At 41.3% G+C, this 19,536-nt stretch overlaps 1 protein-coding gene across 5 annotated transcripts in view; it reads right to left on the bottom strand.

The window, feature by feature from the left end:
- Positions 1-19,536, bottom strand: part of LEF1 (lymphoid enhancer-binding factor 1) — a 159,098-nt gene that overhangs the window by 38,052 nt on the left and 101,510 nt on the right. For all 5 annotated transcript variants that reach the window (XM_006881097.1, XM_006881099.1, XM_006881098.1 and 2 more), the window contains exon 4: positions 9,225-9,357. In XM_006881097.1, coding sequence (XP_006881159.1) covers positions 9,225-9,357 — 133 coding nt within the window. The remainder of the gene's footprint in view (positions 1-9,224; positions 9,358-19,536) is intronic.

The following is a 19,536-nucleotide window of genomic DNA, read 5'->3' as shown; positions in this document are numbered from 1 at the left end:
GTTTCTAAATTCAAAAGACATCCAACAAAAATGCAACAGAAAAGCAGTAAAACGCTTTCTGCCTTTAATTCTTCAAGTCCAGAATGAAATCATATTTAGTCCTTGAAACCATTCTGCTTAAGTCAGAACCGATAGCCTTTCTCAAGATTCTAACATCTGAGAAAACAGATCTTTGGATGGTGTATTTTCTAGGAACTCCTGGAAGCAAAAATATCTTGCCATCATATAACTGTCATTACAGCAGACCTGTACATTATTTTACCCTTATCGTTTCACTTTAGTTGAGAAAACGGCAGGCATTGTGTTTGTGGACAATGTGAAATTGTTTGGCATAGTATAGGAAATGACAGCCCTTCCTACACAGACAGCCTGCTATGGTGCAAGGATTAGGTAAATTGGTACTTTCATATTTTCAATGGTTCCCTTATGGACACATAGATTTGGGAAATATGATACCTCAGAGGATCAAAGATTAATTAGGAATCATCTTCAGCCACATAATGGTCACACTTGATATGATTCATTTGGTCTCTGTCTGCCACTTCTGATGCAACTAAGCCCTTCATCAAATTCTGTCCTCTGGGCACCAAGGTCAGGCTGCTCTGGATTAGTTGTATTCCCCAGAAAAATGAGAGTTATACCATGGCCCCCTGGACACCCACAAAAACTGTACCAGCCACCTCACCATTATACCTTCTCCTGATCCCAAATGATATTTGTACCTTACACCTCAGCTGGATAGGAATGAAACAGGAGTAAGACACAGAAAGGAATGTATAACATAAAAATTCAGACCTCATCTATCTGGAGGAAAGTGATTCTGAAAAAGAAAGAAACAAACCAACAAAAAACTCCTACCACCACCACCACCACCACCACCAAATAAACAAACACCAAAGTTTCTTAACACAAATAATCACAGCTTTAGAAGATGACAGGTAAACACTCTGTCCAAGGCTTAATACTCAGAATGTGTTACTCAGTAAAAGCAAACTCATTCAGTATTCAGAAATTAGATAAGCACATGGAAGATACTATTTAAACATTGTCCCTTTACTGTTTTCTTTTGGTTTTTACAATTTAAAATGCCTATGTATGTTACTTAGGGAAGCCTTGCATACTTAGGAGTCGCAAGGAACGGAGCTGACCACCCAAAGACAAGTGGTTCGAATCCACTGGCTGCTTGATGGAAGAAAGGTGAGAAATCTCCTCCCATGCGATTTACAGACTTTGAAAACCCACTGTGAGGGTCAGCTAAAAAAGGCAGATACAACTCTGTGGCACCTAACAGCAAGTAAAGACAATGAATTAATCCGGATTTTAAAGGATAAAGAAGGCCCTGAAAATCTTAAGGGAGAAATGCTATCCAAAAAGACGGTGTTGGGTAAAAAATAAGAACTCTGACTGCTGTAGAGTTAGAACCAGCTCTAGCTGACCCTCCAGTGGCAGTCCAGCGGCAGAGCTGCTGGTGGATTTGAACCATCAGCGAGGCGCTGCTTTTGGCTTAAGCAGCTTAACTCCCTACTGACTGCGCCACCAGAGCCCCCCCCCCCATCAAGTAAACAGAACCTCTGATCATTCAGCATGAATCCAAGAACATTAACTGCACTACATCTGATGGTTGCTTTTTAAATTCTACTCCTCTTTCCAATGTTCTGCCCCCATGTAATTTTCTCTCTTTTAGTGCTAAGAAATACTTCTTCCTTGAACCTACGGCATTTTATTTGTACTTTTAACATGGGACTGAGGGTGTTTTTAATTTTCTTTTATGGTTTGTCAGTGCAAATGATTTCCTGCGTGAATTTATATGAACTGCATGGAAGATAGACCACACTTTACCAAGAGGCAGATGAAACCAAAGTTGTCTGCAGAGAAAAGCACTTGGGAAATACTTGTGAACAGCAGAGTGAAGAAACAAATGAAATAGTGTTAAAAGCTGCCAATTCCCTCAGCAGGTTCATTACTATATATGGCTTAAGTTATACAAAATGGACATAGGTTTCCCAAGTATCTCATTCTTGTTTTATAATCATGGAAGTGTACACCATTCAAAGATTCCTAGACTTACTCCATATGCCTTTGCTTCAGCTGTCATGGTGAAATCATATTTCATATTGTTATTCCATTACTATTTATTGAGCCTCTAATATATGCCAAGAAAACAAAAAGGCCCGTTTTGGAGAGGGTGAAACCAAGTTTCTCCTTAGAGGCTAGGATTTTGATGCTCCATCTCATATATTTTGGGCAGGTGGCCAGAAGAGACTGGCCCTCAGAGAAGAACATGATGCTTGGAAGGGTGGAAGGACAGTGCAAGAAAGGAAGAACCCAGATGAGGGGGATTGAGACAGTAACTGAAGTAACGGGGGTAAGTGTGTCAGAGTCAGTGAGACTGGCTCAGGACAGGGCAGACTTCAGAGCTGCTACATATTGCTATCAGTAATAGGCACCTCAATGGCACATAACAATAATAATATATGCCAGAGGTTATCCGACATTAGGATAGTATTAAAGACTTTTAAACTATTTTTATTTTGGGTGAGAGTGGTAGCAGGAGTAAGACAGAAATGATTAATATATCCAGGAAAATGAGTCAATCTTAGAATGTCGAAGTTAAGGACCTGGCTTGTAAGATTATGTATGGAGGCTGGCAAATGTGAGATCTGTAGGGCAGACTCCACTATCACTGATGTCTAGCGGGAACTGACTCATAGCTGGACCTCCAGCAGGTTTGCAGAGGCTATAAATCTCACAAAGGAAGACTGCGCACCCTCCTGCCATGGAACAGCGGGCCTACAGACTAGAAATTCAGTGAATGGCTCATACTACAGGTTAGAAACCGGGACAGAATTTCTGTGTTACAGTCTTGCTTTGGACTTTTGTTAGTTGGTCAGTTTTGACTTTTTAAAAAAATTTTTTTTTTATTTTATTATTTGTGTGTGTGTGTGTACCGTCAAATCAAATCTGACTGGTACAGGAGGAGATTGTTCCTCCTTCTCCAGCAAAGTATCTGGTGGACTTGAACCATGCACCTCTGGGATTCAGTTTTGACTTTTAATTGTAGGATTTTTAAACTTTTTGTAGCAAACTACAAATTTTATCTAAATAAATATAGATAAGTTATGGTGGATTTCACCTGATAATATGCATAGGAATCAGATCTATTACATCTGTGGAAAGAACCGCTGGAGAAGCTCAATATCAGCTGTGAAAACTAGACCAGGAGCTGATTGTGGAACAGACCACCAACTATTCATATGCAAGTTCAAGCTGAAGTTGAGGAAAATGAAACCAAATCCAAGGCAACCAAAATATGACTTTGAGTCTATCCCACCTGAATTTCACAACCATCTCAGGAACAGGTTTGAGGCCTTGAACACTAATGAGCGAAGGCCAGATGAGTTGTGAGAGGATATCATCCAGGAAGAGTGCAAACGGTCATTGCAAAGACAGAAGAGGAAGCAAAGACCAAAATGGATGTCAGAAGAGACTTTGAAAATTGCACTGGAGCATAGAGAAGCCAAAACACAAGGAAGAATTCAAGATACTAAAGAGTCGAATAGAGGATTTCAAAAGGCAGCACTGGATGACAAAGCAAAATATTACAACGAAATGTGCAAGGAGTTGGAGTCAGAAAATCAAAAGGGCTGAACTCGCTCAGCATTTCTTAAGCTCAAGGAACTGAAGAACAAATTCAAACCTAGAGTTGCTATAACCAAGGATGCTTTTAGCAGAATATTAGATGATCCAGGAAGTATTAAAAGAAGATGGAAAGAGTATAATGAATCACTGTATCAAAAGGAATTGGCAGACACAGAAGAAAGAATTTCATGAAACAACATATGAGCAAGAGGCTATGGTGATGAAGGAAGAAGTTCAGGCTGCTTTGAAGGAAATGGCAAAAAATAAGGCCCCAGGAATAGATGGTATACTAATTATTTCAGCTAACAGATGCTGCCCTGGATGTGCTCACCAAGTTGTGCCAAGAAATCTGGAGAAAAATCACTTGGCAAACTGACTGGAAGAGATCTATATTTGTTCCCATCTCAAAGAAAGGTGACCCAACAGAGGGTGGAAACTATAGAACAATCTCATTGATTTCACATGCAAGCAAGATTCTACTGAAGATTATCCAAAAATGACTGGAACAGCACATCAGCAGAGAACTGCCAGAAGTCCAGGCTGGGTTTAGAAGGGGTCGTGGTACTAGAGATATTGTAGCTGATGTTAGATGGATCTTAGCTGAAAGCAGGGAATACCAGAGGAATGTCTATTTGTGTTTCATTGACTAGACAAAGGCATTTGACTGTGTGGATCATAACAAACTGTGGCTGACTCTGAGAAGAATGGGAATCCCAGAATACTTGATCATTCTAATGTGAAACCTATACTTGGATCAGGAGGTCGTCATCAGAACAGAACAAGGGAACACTGCATGGTTCAAAATTGGGAAGGGCATATGCCAGGGATGCATCCTATCTCCATACCTTTTCAACCTATATGCAGAACAGATTATCTGGGAGGCTGGGCTCTATGAGGAGAAATGTGGGGTCAAGACTGGTGGATGATCTATCGACAATCTTTATGCAGATGACACAACCCTGCCTGCTGAAACTGAGGAGGACCTGAAGCACCTGCTGCAGAGTGTCAAGGCCTGCAGCCTACAATATGGATTGAGGCTCAATATCAAGAAGACAAAGATTCTCACCACTGGACCAACTGGCAGCATCAGGATGGATGGTGAAGAGACTGAGATTGTACACAGCTTTAGTTTGCTTGGCTCCACAGTCAATACTCTTGGCACCAGTAGCCAATAAATTAAAAGGCGCATTGCCATGGGAAAGTCTGCTGTTAGGGACCTCTCCAAAGTACTGAAGAGCAATGGTGTCTTTCCGGAGACTAAGGTGCGTCTGATACAGGCCATGGTCTTTGCGATCACTTGTTATGCATCAGAGAGTTGGACACTGACCAAGGAGGATAGAAGGAGAATTGATGCCTTTGAGCTGTGGTGCTGGAGAAGAGTATTGAGGGTACCATGGACAGTTAGGAAAACAAACAGATTCATCCTGAGAAGGGTTAAACCGGGTGGGTCCTTGGAGGCAAGGATTCTGAGGCTCCGTCTAAACATACTTTGGACATGTTGTAAGGAGAGACATGTCCTTAGAGAGGGACATCATGCTTGGGAGGGTGGAGGGACAGCGCAGGACGGGAAGGCCCTCTATGAGGTGGATTGATTGAGTGCCTGGGGTAATCGGGATGGGAGTGTCAGAGACAATATGATTGGCACAGGACAGAACAGAGTTTAGAGCTGTTGTACACAGGGTCGCTATGAGTTGCAAGCGACTCGACTACACTTAACATGTTAGAGCCAGACTGTGTGGATTAACATAGTAATTCTGCCCACACACTGTCTACTAGCATAAGTTATTTAACTGTTATTCTTTCGAAAAATGAGAATAACATAACAGGGATTGTTGTGAGGAACAAATACAAAAAGACATGCAATTCAGAACTGTTCATGGTATAAAGTAACCCAGTGCTATCAATTTGATTTTGACTTATAGTGGCCTTCCATCAGCTTTCAAAGGCTGTACACTTATCCACCAGATGCTCTGCCGGAGAAGGAAGATCCATCTCCTCCTGTACCGGTCAGATCCAATTTGATGGTACACACGCGCGCGCGCACACACACACACACACGTACACACACAAAATAATAATTTTTTTTAAAAAAGGCTATACATTTGACAGGAGAAAAGGGCTCATCTAACTCCCTCAGAGATCATGGTGAATTTGAATTATCAGCCTTTCAGTTAGCAGCCTTCAATTTGGTTTTATGTTGTATGTTCTTCTGTAAATGCAAAAGCAGTGGAACTTGGTATTACTCACTCACTCACTCACTGGAACCAACTCATAGTTGACCCTTCAAGTGGGATTTCAGAGACTGGAAAGCATATGGGAGGAGGTGGTCCATGTTTCTCCACTATGCCCCCAAATATAAAGTGGCCTCCAAATGCCTGTCATTATTTTAAGAACGAAATGGCTAATGCACCGACATAGGGGAGTGATGGTGGCTCAGTCCACAGGGAGCTGCTAGCTTCGAAAGCCATGCCTGTCTGGCAGTTTAACTCACCAGTGGCTCCGAGGGAAAAAGAGGAGCACCATCTTCCCATCTGGTTGACACCCCTGGAAACCTAATGGAAGATCAGCTATGAACTGGTTCTGACTCGACAGTAAGGAGTTTCTGAGATGGCTACTATTTCTTTAAAGATCTTTCCTATTAATATTTTTACCAGATATTGAGCACCTGTTTCCTTGAAAACACACACAAAAAGATTAGTATCAGCTTTTCTCCCCCTCAATTCCCAACCATTTCACACACATGTACAGGGTGGCGGGGATGTAGAATGTGGAAAGAGAGAGAGATAAAAACAAATTCTATTCCTAAAAGGAACAGATGGAGAAAAGTGTAAAACCATACAGATTTCTGGGGCAAAACAAAGAAACTGCAATCAGACAACTTGAGGTCACACCTCCAGATTCCTTCTCTAGAGTGATGGGGAATGTGTTTTCTTAAAAGAAAGTTTGGGGGCACAATTATAGTTAGAAAGGCAAAACAAGGTAGCAGTTAAAGAGATGGGAGCAGAAGAGAAAATATAACCGACAGCAAGTTATATAAACTTCTTTCTTTTTTAAATGACTGGACCTGGAATTCTTTAGAAAAATATTCCTTTTGCTAACAGTATGAGACTTTTACATCTATATTTAATCAGCATCTAGATCTTTATGGTTCCCAGATGTGTGTCTCCAGCCAGACTCCGGTCTGAGACTCTGATCCACGTGTTAAGTGGCCGACCTCCAGTCTCCCCTCAGAGATCTCAAGGACCCTTAACTCACTGTGATCAAGACTCTATTCTGGATCTTCTCTCTCAAACTCAGCCTTCTTTTAGAATGCTCTTTCCTAACTTCTTCTCTCACCATACATATACAGTGCTGCCTTTCTGGTGTATTTTATTCTGTGGAAGCCCTTGATAAAAGCAAACAAGGTGAGAGGAGGACTCAGAGTGAGGTATAAAACAAGCACAAATCTGGGCACCTTAGCAAGGGTGGTTTCGGTCTGGCTCAAGTGAGAAGAGATAATTGGGCTCCACTGTAGTCAAAGTCCAACAATAACTAATTCCTCAGACTGGTTTACCATTTGAACAATGGAAGAGACTGAACCTAAAGATGTTACTGGAAATGGAAAGGACACTAAATCTCTGAACTCTACTCTTTTCCACATACTTGTTAAGTTTGTTATCCATTATAAATAAAAAAATAAAAACAAAAGCCAAACTAGTTGCTTCCAGGTCAATTCTGACTTGTGGTAACCTCATGAGTGCCAGAGTGTAGCTGTGTGCCAGACGGTTTTCAAAGGCTGGCTTTTCAAGCAGGAGATTTCCGGGCCTTTTTTCAGAGGCCCCAACAGGAGGATTTGAACCTCTAACCTTTTAGGTGGAAGTCACTAACTCCTTGCATCACCCAAGGATAAAAGGGTGAAAAGTAAGAGGTGGCAAGTTTGAAATGTCACATTCTCTGTTTCTACTCTGTTTTACAGGATATTTTATATATTTTACCGCCAACACAGTGGTGAGGAATAAAGTGCCAAGGCCATTCTGTGAACAAATTCATCCTCAAAGTTTGTCCTAAGTGGACCAGACCAGAAGGTCTGCGAATCAGAGCGTTGTGTCCTGTTACCACACCCACATCCATACACATCAGGTTGTTGTTGTTGCTGTGTACCATCAAGTCGGAACCAACCCACAGTTGACCCTCCAGCGGGTTTTCAGAGGCAGTTAATCATGTGGGAAAAGACTGCCCATCCTCCTCCTGCGGAGAAGCTGGTGGTCTCGAACTGCATGCCTTTTGGATTGCAGCGCAGAATTTTTTAAAAATTTCCACAGCCTTGGGTGCACAATGGTTAAGTCACTGGGCTGCTAACTAAGAAAACGTCAGCAGTTCAAACCCAACGGCTGCTCTGCAGGAGGAAGCTGTGGTAATTTTCCCCCACAAAGATTTAAAGCCTTGGAAATCTAAGTAGGGGAGTTATTCTCTGTCATATATAGTCCTATAAGTCAGAACGGATTTGAAAGTAATGAATTTGGTTTGGCTTTATGTTGTATATTCTTCTGTATTGGGGGGAGCAGAACTTGGTAGTATCATCACCTACTTATTCATTGCTATCAATTTGGAACAAACTTATAGCTGATCCTCCAGGGGGTTTTTAGAGGCTCTAAAAGACTGTTCCTCTTTCTCCAGGGAAGCCACTGGTGGATTCGAACCACTCACCTTTGTGTTGGCAGTGCCAGAGCTCCCTGGTAGTAATAATAAAAAGAAGCAAAATATGTTTCATGTCGCTGTTGACTTTAAATAGAGAGGATTTCTTTACTTTATAACATGTTAGTCATAAATTAAAGAGGACTGGTGGTGCATAACATGTTGGGCTGCTAACTCAAAGGTCAGGGGTTCAAAATCACCAGGCATTCCTTGGAAGAGTCTCCTCTCTTAAAGATATACTTTCTCAGAAACGCAACTCTTTAAGTCTAACTCAACTTGCTAGCAGGGGTGTTGTAAACAGTAAGTTTGTTAAAAAAACCAAAACAACAACAACAAAAAAACCTCCAAAAAAACAACCAAGGGAAAAGGACAGTGGAGGTAGTAAGCCTGAGGACCGAAAGAAACCACTGAAGACTGAAAAAGAGAGCAAATAAAATAAAATCCTTCTACCCAGTCCCTTTTCTAATTTTTTTTACACCTTTATGAGGAATGACACTTTGTAGATAAGGAAATAAACGGTTACTGGTGGATGCACTGAGGCTTGAATTCTTTGTACATTTGTAGACCATGATAATTTACATCGTAGCTAGTAGATTTTGGAGCTGTTACCTGAATGAAAGCTCTGGTGGCCTAGTGAAAGGAACTACTCTGCAGTTCTGAAGGCACAGGCTTCAAATCCAGGAGCTGCTCCAAGGGCCTCACCCCACATTCTATAACAGAGTCTAGTGGGTGTAGAGAGAATTGCTATGTGTAAATTACTCCTGCCTCTTACATATGTATGTTCATCCATCAGTGACAAAGGGTGAAGCCACCTCAGGGCTACTTGGGCACCAGGGGCTGGGGCCTGGCTGACTGACGGACTCACACCCTATGGAGAGAAAGGGGCCACTGGGAGGCAGGCACTCTCTCACCTTGTTTGGAGCTGACATCTGATGGGATGTGTGACGGGTGTGACCCTGGAGAAAAGTGCTCGTCGCTGTAAGTGATGAGGGGGGTGAGAGGGTGGACCGCATGGGATGGCTGCACCACGGGCACTTTATTTGACTGCAAAGTAAAAACAAAATCAACAGTTAGTAAGCATGCTCAACTCCCACGCTGTCTCCCCAGAATCTTCCCAACATCAGTTAACTGGCCATCAGCACAACACAGCAATCATTCCTAGTCCTCGGACAGTTGTAGTCATCTGCTATATACATCTAAATCATCAGAATTTTTCCATGTTAAATATTTCTCAACTACAAGACTGTAACCCCACACCAAGAGATGACCAGCTATTTAACCAAGCCCCTTGGGGGGCTAGAATGTATCACTCTAATTCCATATGGCATCAGGCTGTATATATACAATTGTTTATACTCCTCAGATTAACTTCGACAATAAGGTAATGGAGCAAAGGTTAGGAACATTTCTAAGCTTTTCATTCCTTAATTATGTCTGGCTGAAATAAATTTACTTATAAATAACCCAATACATATGTAAATTGGTTTCTTCTATTTATAGATTTTTCAGACGTGAATGGCTGGTCTGTTTTCCTAGCCGGTGTAGGTCTGGAAGTTCCGCTGAGACCTGTCCATCACGGGCACGCTGCTGGTATTTGTAATGTCAGCAAGTGGTACAGCTTCCAGGATCACAGCCACATGGAGGCCACCACTGCATGGCAAAGCTCCTTCGATGAGGTGCCTTCCTAGAGGCAAGGATGGTGAAAGTTTGTCTCATATGCTTTGGGAATGTTATTAGGAGGGGCCTGTCCTTGGAAAAGGATATCACGCTGGGAAAAGTAAAGGCTGGATAATAGAGAGGAAGGCTTTCAAAGAGATGAAATGACATAGTGACTGCAGCAACAGATTTGGGCATGGCGGAGACTGTGGCGAGGATGAGGGACTGGGCAGGTTTTCCATCTGCTGTTCACACACGTGCTGTGAGTTGGAGTCCACTCAATAGCACCTAACAATAACAACAAAACCACGAGCCTCCTCAGACCAGAACTCTAAAACTGTGCATCTTTAAAGGGCCTTTCCCCCTTCATGTTCTACCCATTTCCTGCAACAAAGTCACAGCCATCAATTAAACATGACGATCATCCATCATGAGTTGGCCTCTACTCAGGTCAGTCCTGGGTCTTTACTTCTAGCTGTCTTAACGGAGGAAAGGGAATTTCCAATGTTGACTTTAACTGGATCATATAAAATAAGTTGGTGAGAACTTAAAAACTGCCAACCATTTTCTATTTTGTAGAACACTTTTCATGTCTATACTTAATAAAAGATAGACTTGTACACCAATGTTCACAGCAGCATTATTCACCATTGCAAGAACAAGTAAACAGCCCAGGTGTCTAACAAAAAAGGAACAGATTGAGTTGTGGTACATTCATACACAACACGCAGGAGCAATGATTTTGTAAATCACTACCTAACTTGGAAGGGACTGGAGAGCATTATGCACAGTGAAATAACTCAGTCCCACAAGGACAAATACTGTATAAAACCATTAATGTAGAATGAGTATGAGGATCCAAGAGTTGGGGAGGGGGTAGAAGCAGAGAGGTGAGGATGTTGGGGGGGTGTTAATCACAGGGTTGTACAATTCATGGGTGAAGGGAGTGAAGGTAAGAGTAAGGTTCTTTTGTGAAAAACAATGTATTCAAACTTTGTAAATAAATCAGTATTTAAAAAAGATCATCATTTTTATTATTTAATTTGGAAGCTTAGAAGTACTTAAGAGTTAAACAAAAGTTCAGGATATTTATTTGAAACTCCTTACCCTGGAATCTCTGATAATTTTGACTGAGTAAGGCAGAAATTTAATTTTGAAAGCTTACTTTTTCAAGAAAGTGCTTGCTAAGTAATCAATAATGTAAACAAGGCAGGGAATTCCCTAATTAAGTTGATCATTTTTAAGAAGCTCAACACTAGACACACAAAAAAAATAAGAAGAGAAAGGAAATTCACAATTTACACATGCAAATATGTTTCTAATTTTATAGTCATCTATTAACTTAGTCTCAGAAGATAGCTATTTAGGTTCACAGTAGTATTGAGTAACTTGTGAATTTAAAGAGAAGTGAAAAGAGTGAATACTGAATATCCTCTAACTCACTAGTTCAGACATTACTATACACCATAATTAGTTTGAATTAGAGACATTTTATTATACCACATATGAAAATGTGCATTAAATCAGTTTCTCCAAAAATCCATTAAAAAAAAACCAAACAAAAAACAAAACACCAACAAAAGTCCTGAAGAAATATTTTTAAAACTGAGTAATGTGTAAAGTGCTTAAAATATACACATGAATCAGACCTGGTTAAAGGGTCCCAGTAACACCTATGTATATGGCTATGATATGTACCTATTTCCTACTTGCTATATTTTTGCAAATTAGGTTTAAAGAAGTATATGGCTTCCACTGGGTTAAGAATACCCTTAGGAAAATTAAGAACAATTATTGTAGTAAGATTTAATTCTCTTTACTGCTACTGTCAATTCTCTTTACAACCTATCATTACAACCTACACCAAAAGAAACTTATAAGGGAGGGAAAGGGCAAAAGGGGGGATAACACTTTTTTTAGACAATGATGTAATTTCCATATTAGCTTTTCTCCGTTTTACAACCACCAGCTCTTCTTCTCTAATGACAAATTTGTACAGCTTGTATAGCCCGTGGCATTTATTAGAGCACCATTATCAAAGCCACACGGTTTTCCTGTATGCACCTTAGCATAGATATCCATGCATATAAATTTGTTAAAGGTTAAAAAATGTTTGGATGCTTTTTAAGTGTTAATGATGCAGTTCACCAAATCCACTCAGTGAGCTTCTTACATACAGGCATTTAGATTTCTAGAGGAGATGGGGGTGGGGTGGGGATAGGAGAACATAATATAAACCCTTTTTAAAATGGAAACAAAAAATCTCTAAAAAAAATGTATTTGAACTCCAGAATAACTGTTTTGAGTCTCATTTCTTAAGTCTCATAAGAAGAGTAATATCAAACCTACAAAGATAATTTCTTAGGGTAGTTCTAAAGAGCAGCTGAGAAGAAATCTTTTGGAAATACATTTATTTTGCATGCCTTTCTTGTTTTCAGAGCACCACCTTAAGGAACTTGCATTAGCAGGCTGTATCTTCTTAATGTCTGACCTATCCCTCCAGTCATATAGCTCAGACTCTGGTGCCATGAATTTTTGCTAAATTATGCTATCCTTGCTCCTCTTAATTTTACGGTTTTCAACACAGATTTGCTTTCCTGTGGGAAGGAGATAAGAAGCCGAGGATTTTAATTTAAGCTCTGGCCTTGTCTTATATTTTGCAAGATGGATAGCGAAAGCAGCACTAGTAGGTATGTTAAAGCCAACAAGGATTATGTCCATTTTTGTGGCCAAATAATAAAAGCAATATGAAATCTCAATAATATGTATGAGCAGACGAATTCTAAGAGTTAGATTTCGTCTCCTGCCAGCCATCTCCACCCTGTATATAAACAGAACAGAGTGGATTCCAACATGCACCACAGATGCTAAGCTCGTCACCCTATCAGTTAATGGTCCTTGGTCTTAAAGTAGTAAGCGTCCTCTGATAACGGAAGTCCCTGTCCTTTAATATAACTGCCCCACGAGATGAGAGCCTGGCACTGCTACCTTGGCTAAGTTTTAAAACAGATGCGATAACCCACTGTTTTTAAGCCAATTCTGCTCACAGTGATGCTGCAAGAGAGAGTAAAAATGCCTCATGGGGTATCTGAGGCTGTCCATCTTCGCAGAAGCAAATGGTCTCATCTTTCCCCCTTAAAACAGCTGACCTTTGAGTTAGGAGTTTTAGCCAGGAAACCACCACAGCTCCTTACATACAATAGAATTATTCTTAATTCTAGTCTTAAAATCTCTGTAACAACAGTAAGATGGTGTATTTTGGGGTGGGATGTAGGAGCAAAGAAGAGCATAATCAACTGACTACCTAAGTCTTCATACAGGCATATTTATGTAACTACATTACAGATTCACAGACAACACATGTTACGTGTGCCAATGTTTGCGTTTATTATGCATTTATCATGTGCTGCCACTATCCTAGGTTCTAATAAGCAATACAAATAAAGTCTCTATGTCTGCGCCTAGAAGTGAGTTGAGGGTGCTGGGGGCAGGGAATGGACAGCAAGACACATAACAAAAACCAAGAATCTGAGAAAAAAGGGTGTCAACTACTATGAAGAAAATTAACCCAAGAAAGAAGGCAGTGTGTTCGTTTTTATATGCTTTGACAGCACGTAAAAGCTCTAAGAACTCAAAAGCACACTTTCCCCCCAAGAACCTTATGTTATGTGACAGGAAGTTGAAACACAAGGGTTACACCAAGCTAGGACTATTGCTAGCAATTACAACAATTGAGCACTACTCACCATATAGCTCCAGTCATACAGTGTCACCTTGAATGCAATGGGTAGAGAATCCTTGAACTACTCAACACTGTGGAATTAAACAGTCTATATAGTCTATCTTTTTGGCTCTTATATAACAGAATTCATGCCTCATAACCCCAATTCCAGTGCTTTTCATATCTCAAAGGTAAAAATACTTTAAGATTCCTTTCTTGCACTGGTAGAGCAAGCAAGGCTTAGCTCCCAGTGGTCCCCAATGTGTGGTCCCTTGTTTTAGTGACAGGATGCATACTGACGCTGCCTTTACCTCAGAGCCTGATTTAGTCATCCTAAATTTTCTCCATTCCTGCACAGAGAAGTCCTTTTAACTTGCCCAAATACAAGCTATTTATGCTGGTAACTCGTAAGCAGTTTTAAGTGGTTGAACCAGAAGGTGATTCTAAATATGAATTCTTGAATCTCAGGTAGTGTACTGGTCAGGTGAGCAAAGGAAAAGTAATAGAGAACAACAGAGAACAAATATTGATAAGGCGAACACAAAAAAATACAATGGGTTGATTGGGAAAGACTGCTTTCCTACTGGTCTCAACACACAGATTATTCAGTAGGAATTTTTAAATCTTTTCTCAAACTTGAAAAGTAACAAACGGGCCATTCATATCACACATAATTACAACCAACACTTCCTTCCACATGCAGACTGTGTGCTAATCACTTTCTCCTCACAACAACCTCTGACGCAGGTTCTGGTAGCACACCCTTTTTAGAGGTGAGGAAACGGAGGACCAGAGAAGTTAAGGAACTTTCCCAAGGTTAGACAGCTAGGAAGTGCCGAAGTCAAGATTCAAATGCAGGAAATTTGGAGTTAGGTCCATCCCTTTACAAGAGAGATGGAGCCAAGTCCATGAAATCCTGGGCACAGAGTTGACCACCTGGGTACCCCTGACACTATGTGGCATGCATGACATGACTGTGGTCTCTGTTCTAGGCACAGGAAATCACACCAGATGTGACATCTCAGGAGAAGCAGTCAGAGCTACAGACATTTGAATGTGGCTTGTCTCTCCAGGACTGGAAAGCGTTCCACGGAAGCTGGTCTGGCATCCATCCAGGCTGGTCCCTGCAGGTAAGAACCTCTCCGGCATCACAGCCAATAAAACCCACACCTCCTGTGGGCACGAAGTGAGTGCCACTTAGGGGTTCTGAGAGCCACCCCTAATGCTGCATTCCCAGAAATGACCCATTCATCACTGGGAGGAACTCAACATGTCATGAGAACTGTCAGCTCCCAGAGAAGGTGGTTCTGGGAAGGGCTGAAAAGTCGTTCAGCTGCTTATGGGTAAGGCCGCGGGCCTGCTGGTAAGTAGAGTAATTGGGGACGAAACCTGCTGGCATGGGAGCTAGTCCTCATTTTACACCTCTCCAGACTTCAGCTAAACCCAAAGCGTGGGATCCGGCTGTGCACAAAGGTGCTGAGTTCCATCCCAATTGGCTGTGCATTTTATCAATAGTCCTGCTGGTAATAAGTGAATCCTGGGGAGTTTTAACACCCCACCAACTTACTGAGACGAGAAATTTCATCTGGCTTCAACAGTTATGCTAGCATTTTACTTTTTATGAAACACTTTCATAAGTCTATTGCTCACGAAGTAGATAAAAAGCCGTGTAATTTAATACCACATCTCCCTTTTCTTCTGAGAATCTCCGCTTCTCCAGCCTTTTGACAAAGAGGAGTAGGTATCGTTTACTCCAAAAGAAGTGTTGCTATGACATCAACTTGTAGCTAGCGGCCATCAAGTCAACTCTGACTCATGGTGGCCCCATGAGTGACAGAATGAAACTTCTCCATTGGGTTTTCTTGGCTGTAATATTAGTGGAGGCTGATCACCAGGCTCAGCTAAACAGGAGTTGAGCACAGACTCTGTGCTATGTCAGGACCTCAAAAATAGCATTTAGCCCTGCAAGTATCTCCTGAGATACCCTGAAGTTAACCACCTGAGTAGGCTGAGACCTATTGCTGGTTGTGATGCAGTAGCACTTATAGCAGGTAATGACAGCCTTAGGATCTGAGCGCTTCTCCAACAAGAACTAAAAAACTCTAGAATACCCAAATGACATTTATTCCTTGTGCCTAGCCCTGGAGGTGCGGGGTGGCCTTGGTATCTTCCTGACCATCACACAACTAGAACAATTTCCTACAAGAGGAAGGAACCTGTCACAGGGTCCAGGAAAGGAATTAACAGGGACCAGACACCCAAGAGGTGCCCGTCTCTACTGTGGTTTATATTCTGGCACTAATCCATGTAAGTACGCATTATTGCACCGTATTTATAAATGGAGACGCTGAGTCTTTTTGGTCACAGTGCTAAATAATAATTAGTCCACAGAGGAGCGTGCCAGCCCTGGTTTGATGGCAAAGCCCCTGCCCTTTGTGTATCACGTTCTCAGTTCTTAGCTCTTCTCCCCATCTCTGCTCCAAACCACTCCACCAGGTAAGGGTGGCCTGCTGTGGGCTCTCTGAAGAAACCTCTGAACAGGAACAACTGACCATCTGGTAGAAACTGCCATCCCTTTGTCGTTGTTAGGTGTTACTGAGTCAAATATGACTCACAGCCATCCTGTTAACAGATAGGCACCTTGCCCTACTCTGGACCATCCTCATCTGGCATGCTCTAGCACGGCTGAAAACAAGACTGCCAGAAAAGAGTTGCTAAAATTGATGTGGCCGGCACCTACTATCACCAATCATTCTATGGGCGATTTAATCCTGAAACAATGCTTAAGTCACTACAATTTCTGTATTAAGTTCGGAGGAGGTAAGAAATGCATACCAGGTCAGTCACAGTTATTTAAGCAATACAGCTAGGATTATCCTCTAAGTTTTGGAGACTCTCACAATCACAGTTCATATTCCAAGAATCCAGAGACTGACATTCCTGGCACCCTACTAATGCCAAATAGAGGAGACAAGTGACAGGACAGTTAACTAGTGGAGAGGGTGTTCACCTAAGGCACAGTTCCCTGAACTCAAGCAACTGTCCTTACATTTGGGAATTGCTTAATTTTTGAACTCTCCATTTCCCAGTATGCAAAGTGGGCATTATGATAGCTCACAGGGCTCATTCCAGTGAACATTAATGCATTAAGGCAAATAAAACACCCAACTGAAGGCCTGACATATATGCATTTGTTCAACGAATATGTGTGGGACGGATAAAGGAAAGCGGGAGAGAGGACCAAACTCTGCTTCAAAGCTCAAATTCCTCATCTCTGCCTCTAAAGCCCACTGGAAGGTCAGCTGTGGGTCAGTTCCGACACCAGGGTACACAACTACAACAAGATACAATAAAGGAGTTCTGTCGGTCAGTGCCATACACGCTACAGGCTGCAAACCGGAAAGGTGGTGGTTTGAATCCAGCAGCTGCTCTGCAGAAGATGAGCAATCTCCTTCCTAAAGCTCTCCAGCTGCAGAAGCTCAGTGGAAGCTGCCTGAGTCTGACTGATCCGACAGACATGGGTTGCTATTTATTGTTTAAGATAGAGCCCGTTTCATCATTTAGAATTATATGAACTTTACATTAGTGAGCCTTGGTGGTGCTGTGGGTAAGGCTGTTGGCTGCTAACCAGAAGGCTGGCAAGTTCAAACCCAATAGGTAGTCCAAGGAAGAAAAAAAAGGTAGCCTGCTCCCACAAAAATAACAGCCTTGAAAATCTCATAGGGCAGACCTACTTTGTCCTGCAGGGTCTCCGAGGGTCAGAGTAACTCACTGGCAGGGTGTTTGGCTCATCAGTTCTTTCAGGCAAATTCCCAAAGGAATGTTTCCTTTCCTCCTCTGTCATCATACCTCAGAAGGCTATGCCTACAATCCAAGAACCTTTTTCTTGTTATCTGCTAAACTACCTCCTATACGTTGGAATCCACAATAAATGGTATGCTGTGCTTGAAGCATTAAATCTTTCATAATTTTCTGGCACAAATCTTGTTATATATCTACACATTTTCTAAGTTCCTGCTTCATGTCTCTACTAGATTATAATTTAATAGACAGGACAATATAGGTTTACTCACATTTTTTTAGAACATTTGTTCTACCACATTCTACAACTTATAAAGGTCTCAACCACCCTTAGTTTATGTAAACTATAATGATTACATAGAAGCTGATATGAGATGTAAAAATTTATTTGAGAATGACTACAGTAATCTACTAGAGGCTAATAATAATCATCATTTATAAAAAAATTTTCTAAAACGAAGAGTGACATTGGTTTAATATTTTTAATTAAAGACATTTAAATAAATAAGTGTCTTTCCCCCTCCTTTCCAAATTAATTTCTTGAATGAGCTCAGTTTTATAGGGGACAATTATATTCTCCTATCTGCCTTTTATGGTCACTTCATTCTACATTTTTTTTGATTGAGGAGTCGCTGACAGTCACAAATGGTTAAGAAGGTCTCAACTATGAACCAAGAGGCTGGCCAACTGAAACTATCGATAGGGTCCTTGGAAGACAAGACCTGGCAATCTGCTTCCTAAAGGTCACAGTTTGAAAATCCTATAGTGCATTTCTACTCTACACACACAACTTCTCATGAGTCTAGCATCACATGAATATGCAGCTCGCTCGCGCGCTCTCTCTCTCTCTCTCACACACACACATACACACACCCCAAGGTAACTGAGTTGTCCTGTAATAATATATCAAAATGTGACAAATAATGGTTGTCTAAACATCATGCTTGGTAGGGTAGAGTAGCGCAGGAGGGGAAGACCCTCTATGAGGTGGATTGATTCAGTGACTGGGGTAATCGGGATGGGTGTGTCAGAGGCAACGCGATTGGCACAGGATAGAACAGGGTTTAGGGCTGTTGTGCATAGGGTCGCTATGAGTCGCAAATGACTTGACAGCACATAACAACAAACAACAAAGGTTAGCTACAGTATAGACTCTGAATGGTATCATTAAAATACTCTTTGAACATAGAAACAGCCCAAATGTCCAACCATAACCGTAGATTGAGAAACTGTGATATATTCATACAATGGAATACTACGCAGCACTCAGGAGCAACGATTTTGAAAACTACAATAAAATTTGAGAGAGGCTGGAGAGCATTAAGATGAGTGACCTAATGCAGTCTCATGAAGACAAATGCTGCTAGGACTATATAAAAATAGAAGGATAACTAGTAAAACATGTATGGGAACTTAATGTGGGGAGGGCTGAGGATGGGTAGAGGAGAAACCACAGGGTTGCAGAGTTTGAGGGAGGGATTAAATGGGAAAGACCCAGGCAAAATGACAGAGTGATTCATTACGTAAAAGATAATGCATGAGAATGATTGTATGAAACACAGTGTGAATTAAGAACAGTGTGAAGTACAATGTTTATGAACTTTGTAAGCAAAATGTAACAACTGCCACCAAATACCAAAGTCTCAATAATCATAGTTGGTTAATAATATGCTCAAAGACAAAGACTTAATAAAGTTACTATTTTTTACTGCTTTATCAAAGATAATTTCAAGTTGCCCTGCCTTCTGCTACCTCTCTCTTCCATTCCTCCCTCCTCCAAGGTGCTCGGATGCAAAATACAATAATTACTAGTACAGTTTGATATTGTTGCCCTGATTCCTACTACTGCAGCAGCAGTACTACTTTTCTACCAATGCGTTTGGTACTTTTGTACCAGTGCATGTGCACTGTTAACACAGTGCAAAACGCAAGTTGATGTCTTAGTGCTTTGATGAGAAGAGTTTTGACCTTCTGAACCCTATGAGGAAGGTGTGTGTATCAGGGATCCCAGAACACACTTTGAGAATTGCTTCCCTGTAGTACAG

Source organism: Elephantulus edwardii, unplaced genomic scaffold (assembly GCF_000299155.1).
Source record: "Elephantulus edwardii isolate Elephantulus edwardi_28Jun2011 unplaced genomic scaffold, EleEdw1.0 scaffold00012, whole genome shotgun sequence".
NCBI lineage: Eukaryota > Metazoa > Chordata > Mammalia > Macroscelidea > Macroscelididae > Elephantulus > Elephantulus edwardii.
This window is presented reverse-complemented; position numbering and strand designations above follow the sequence as displayed.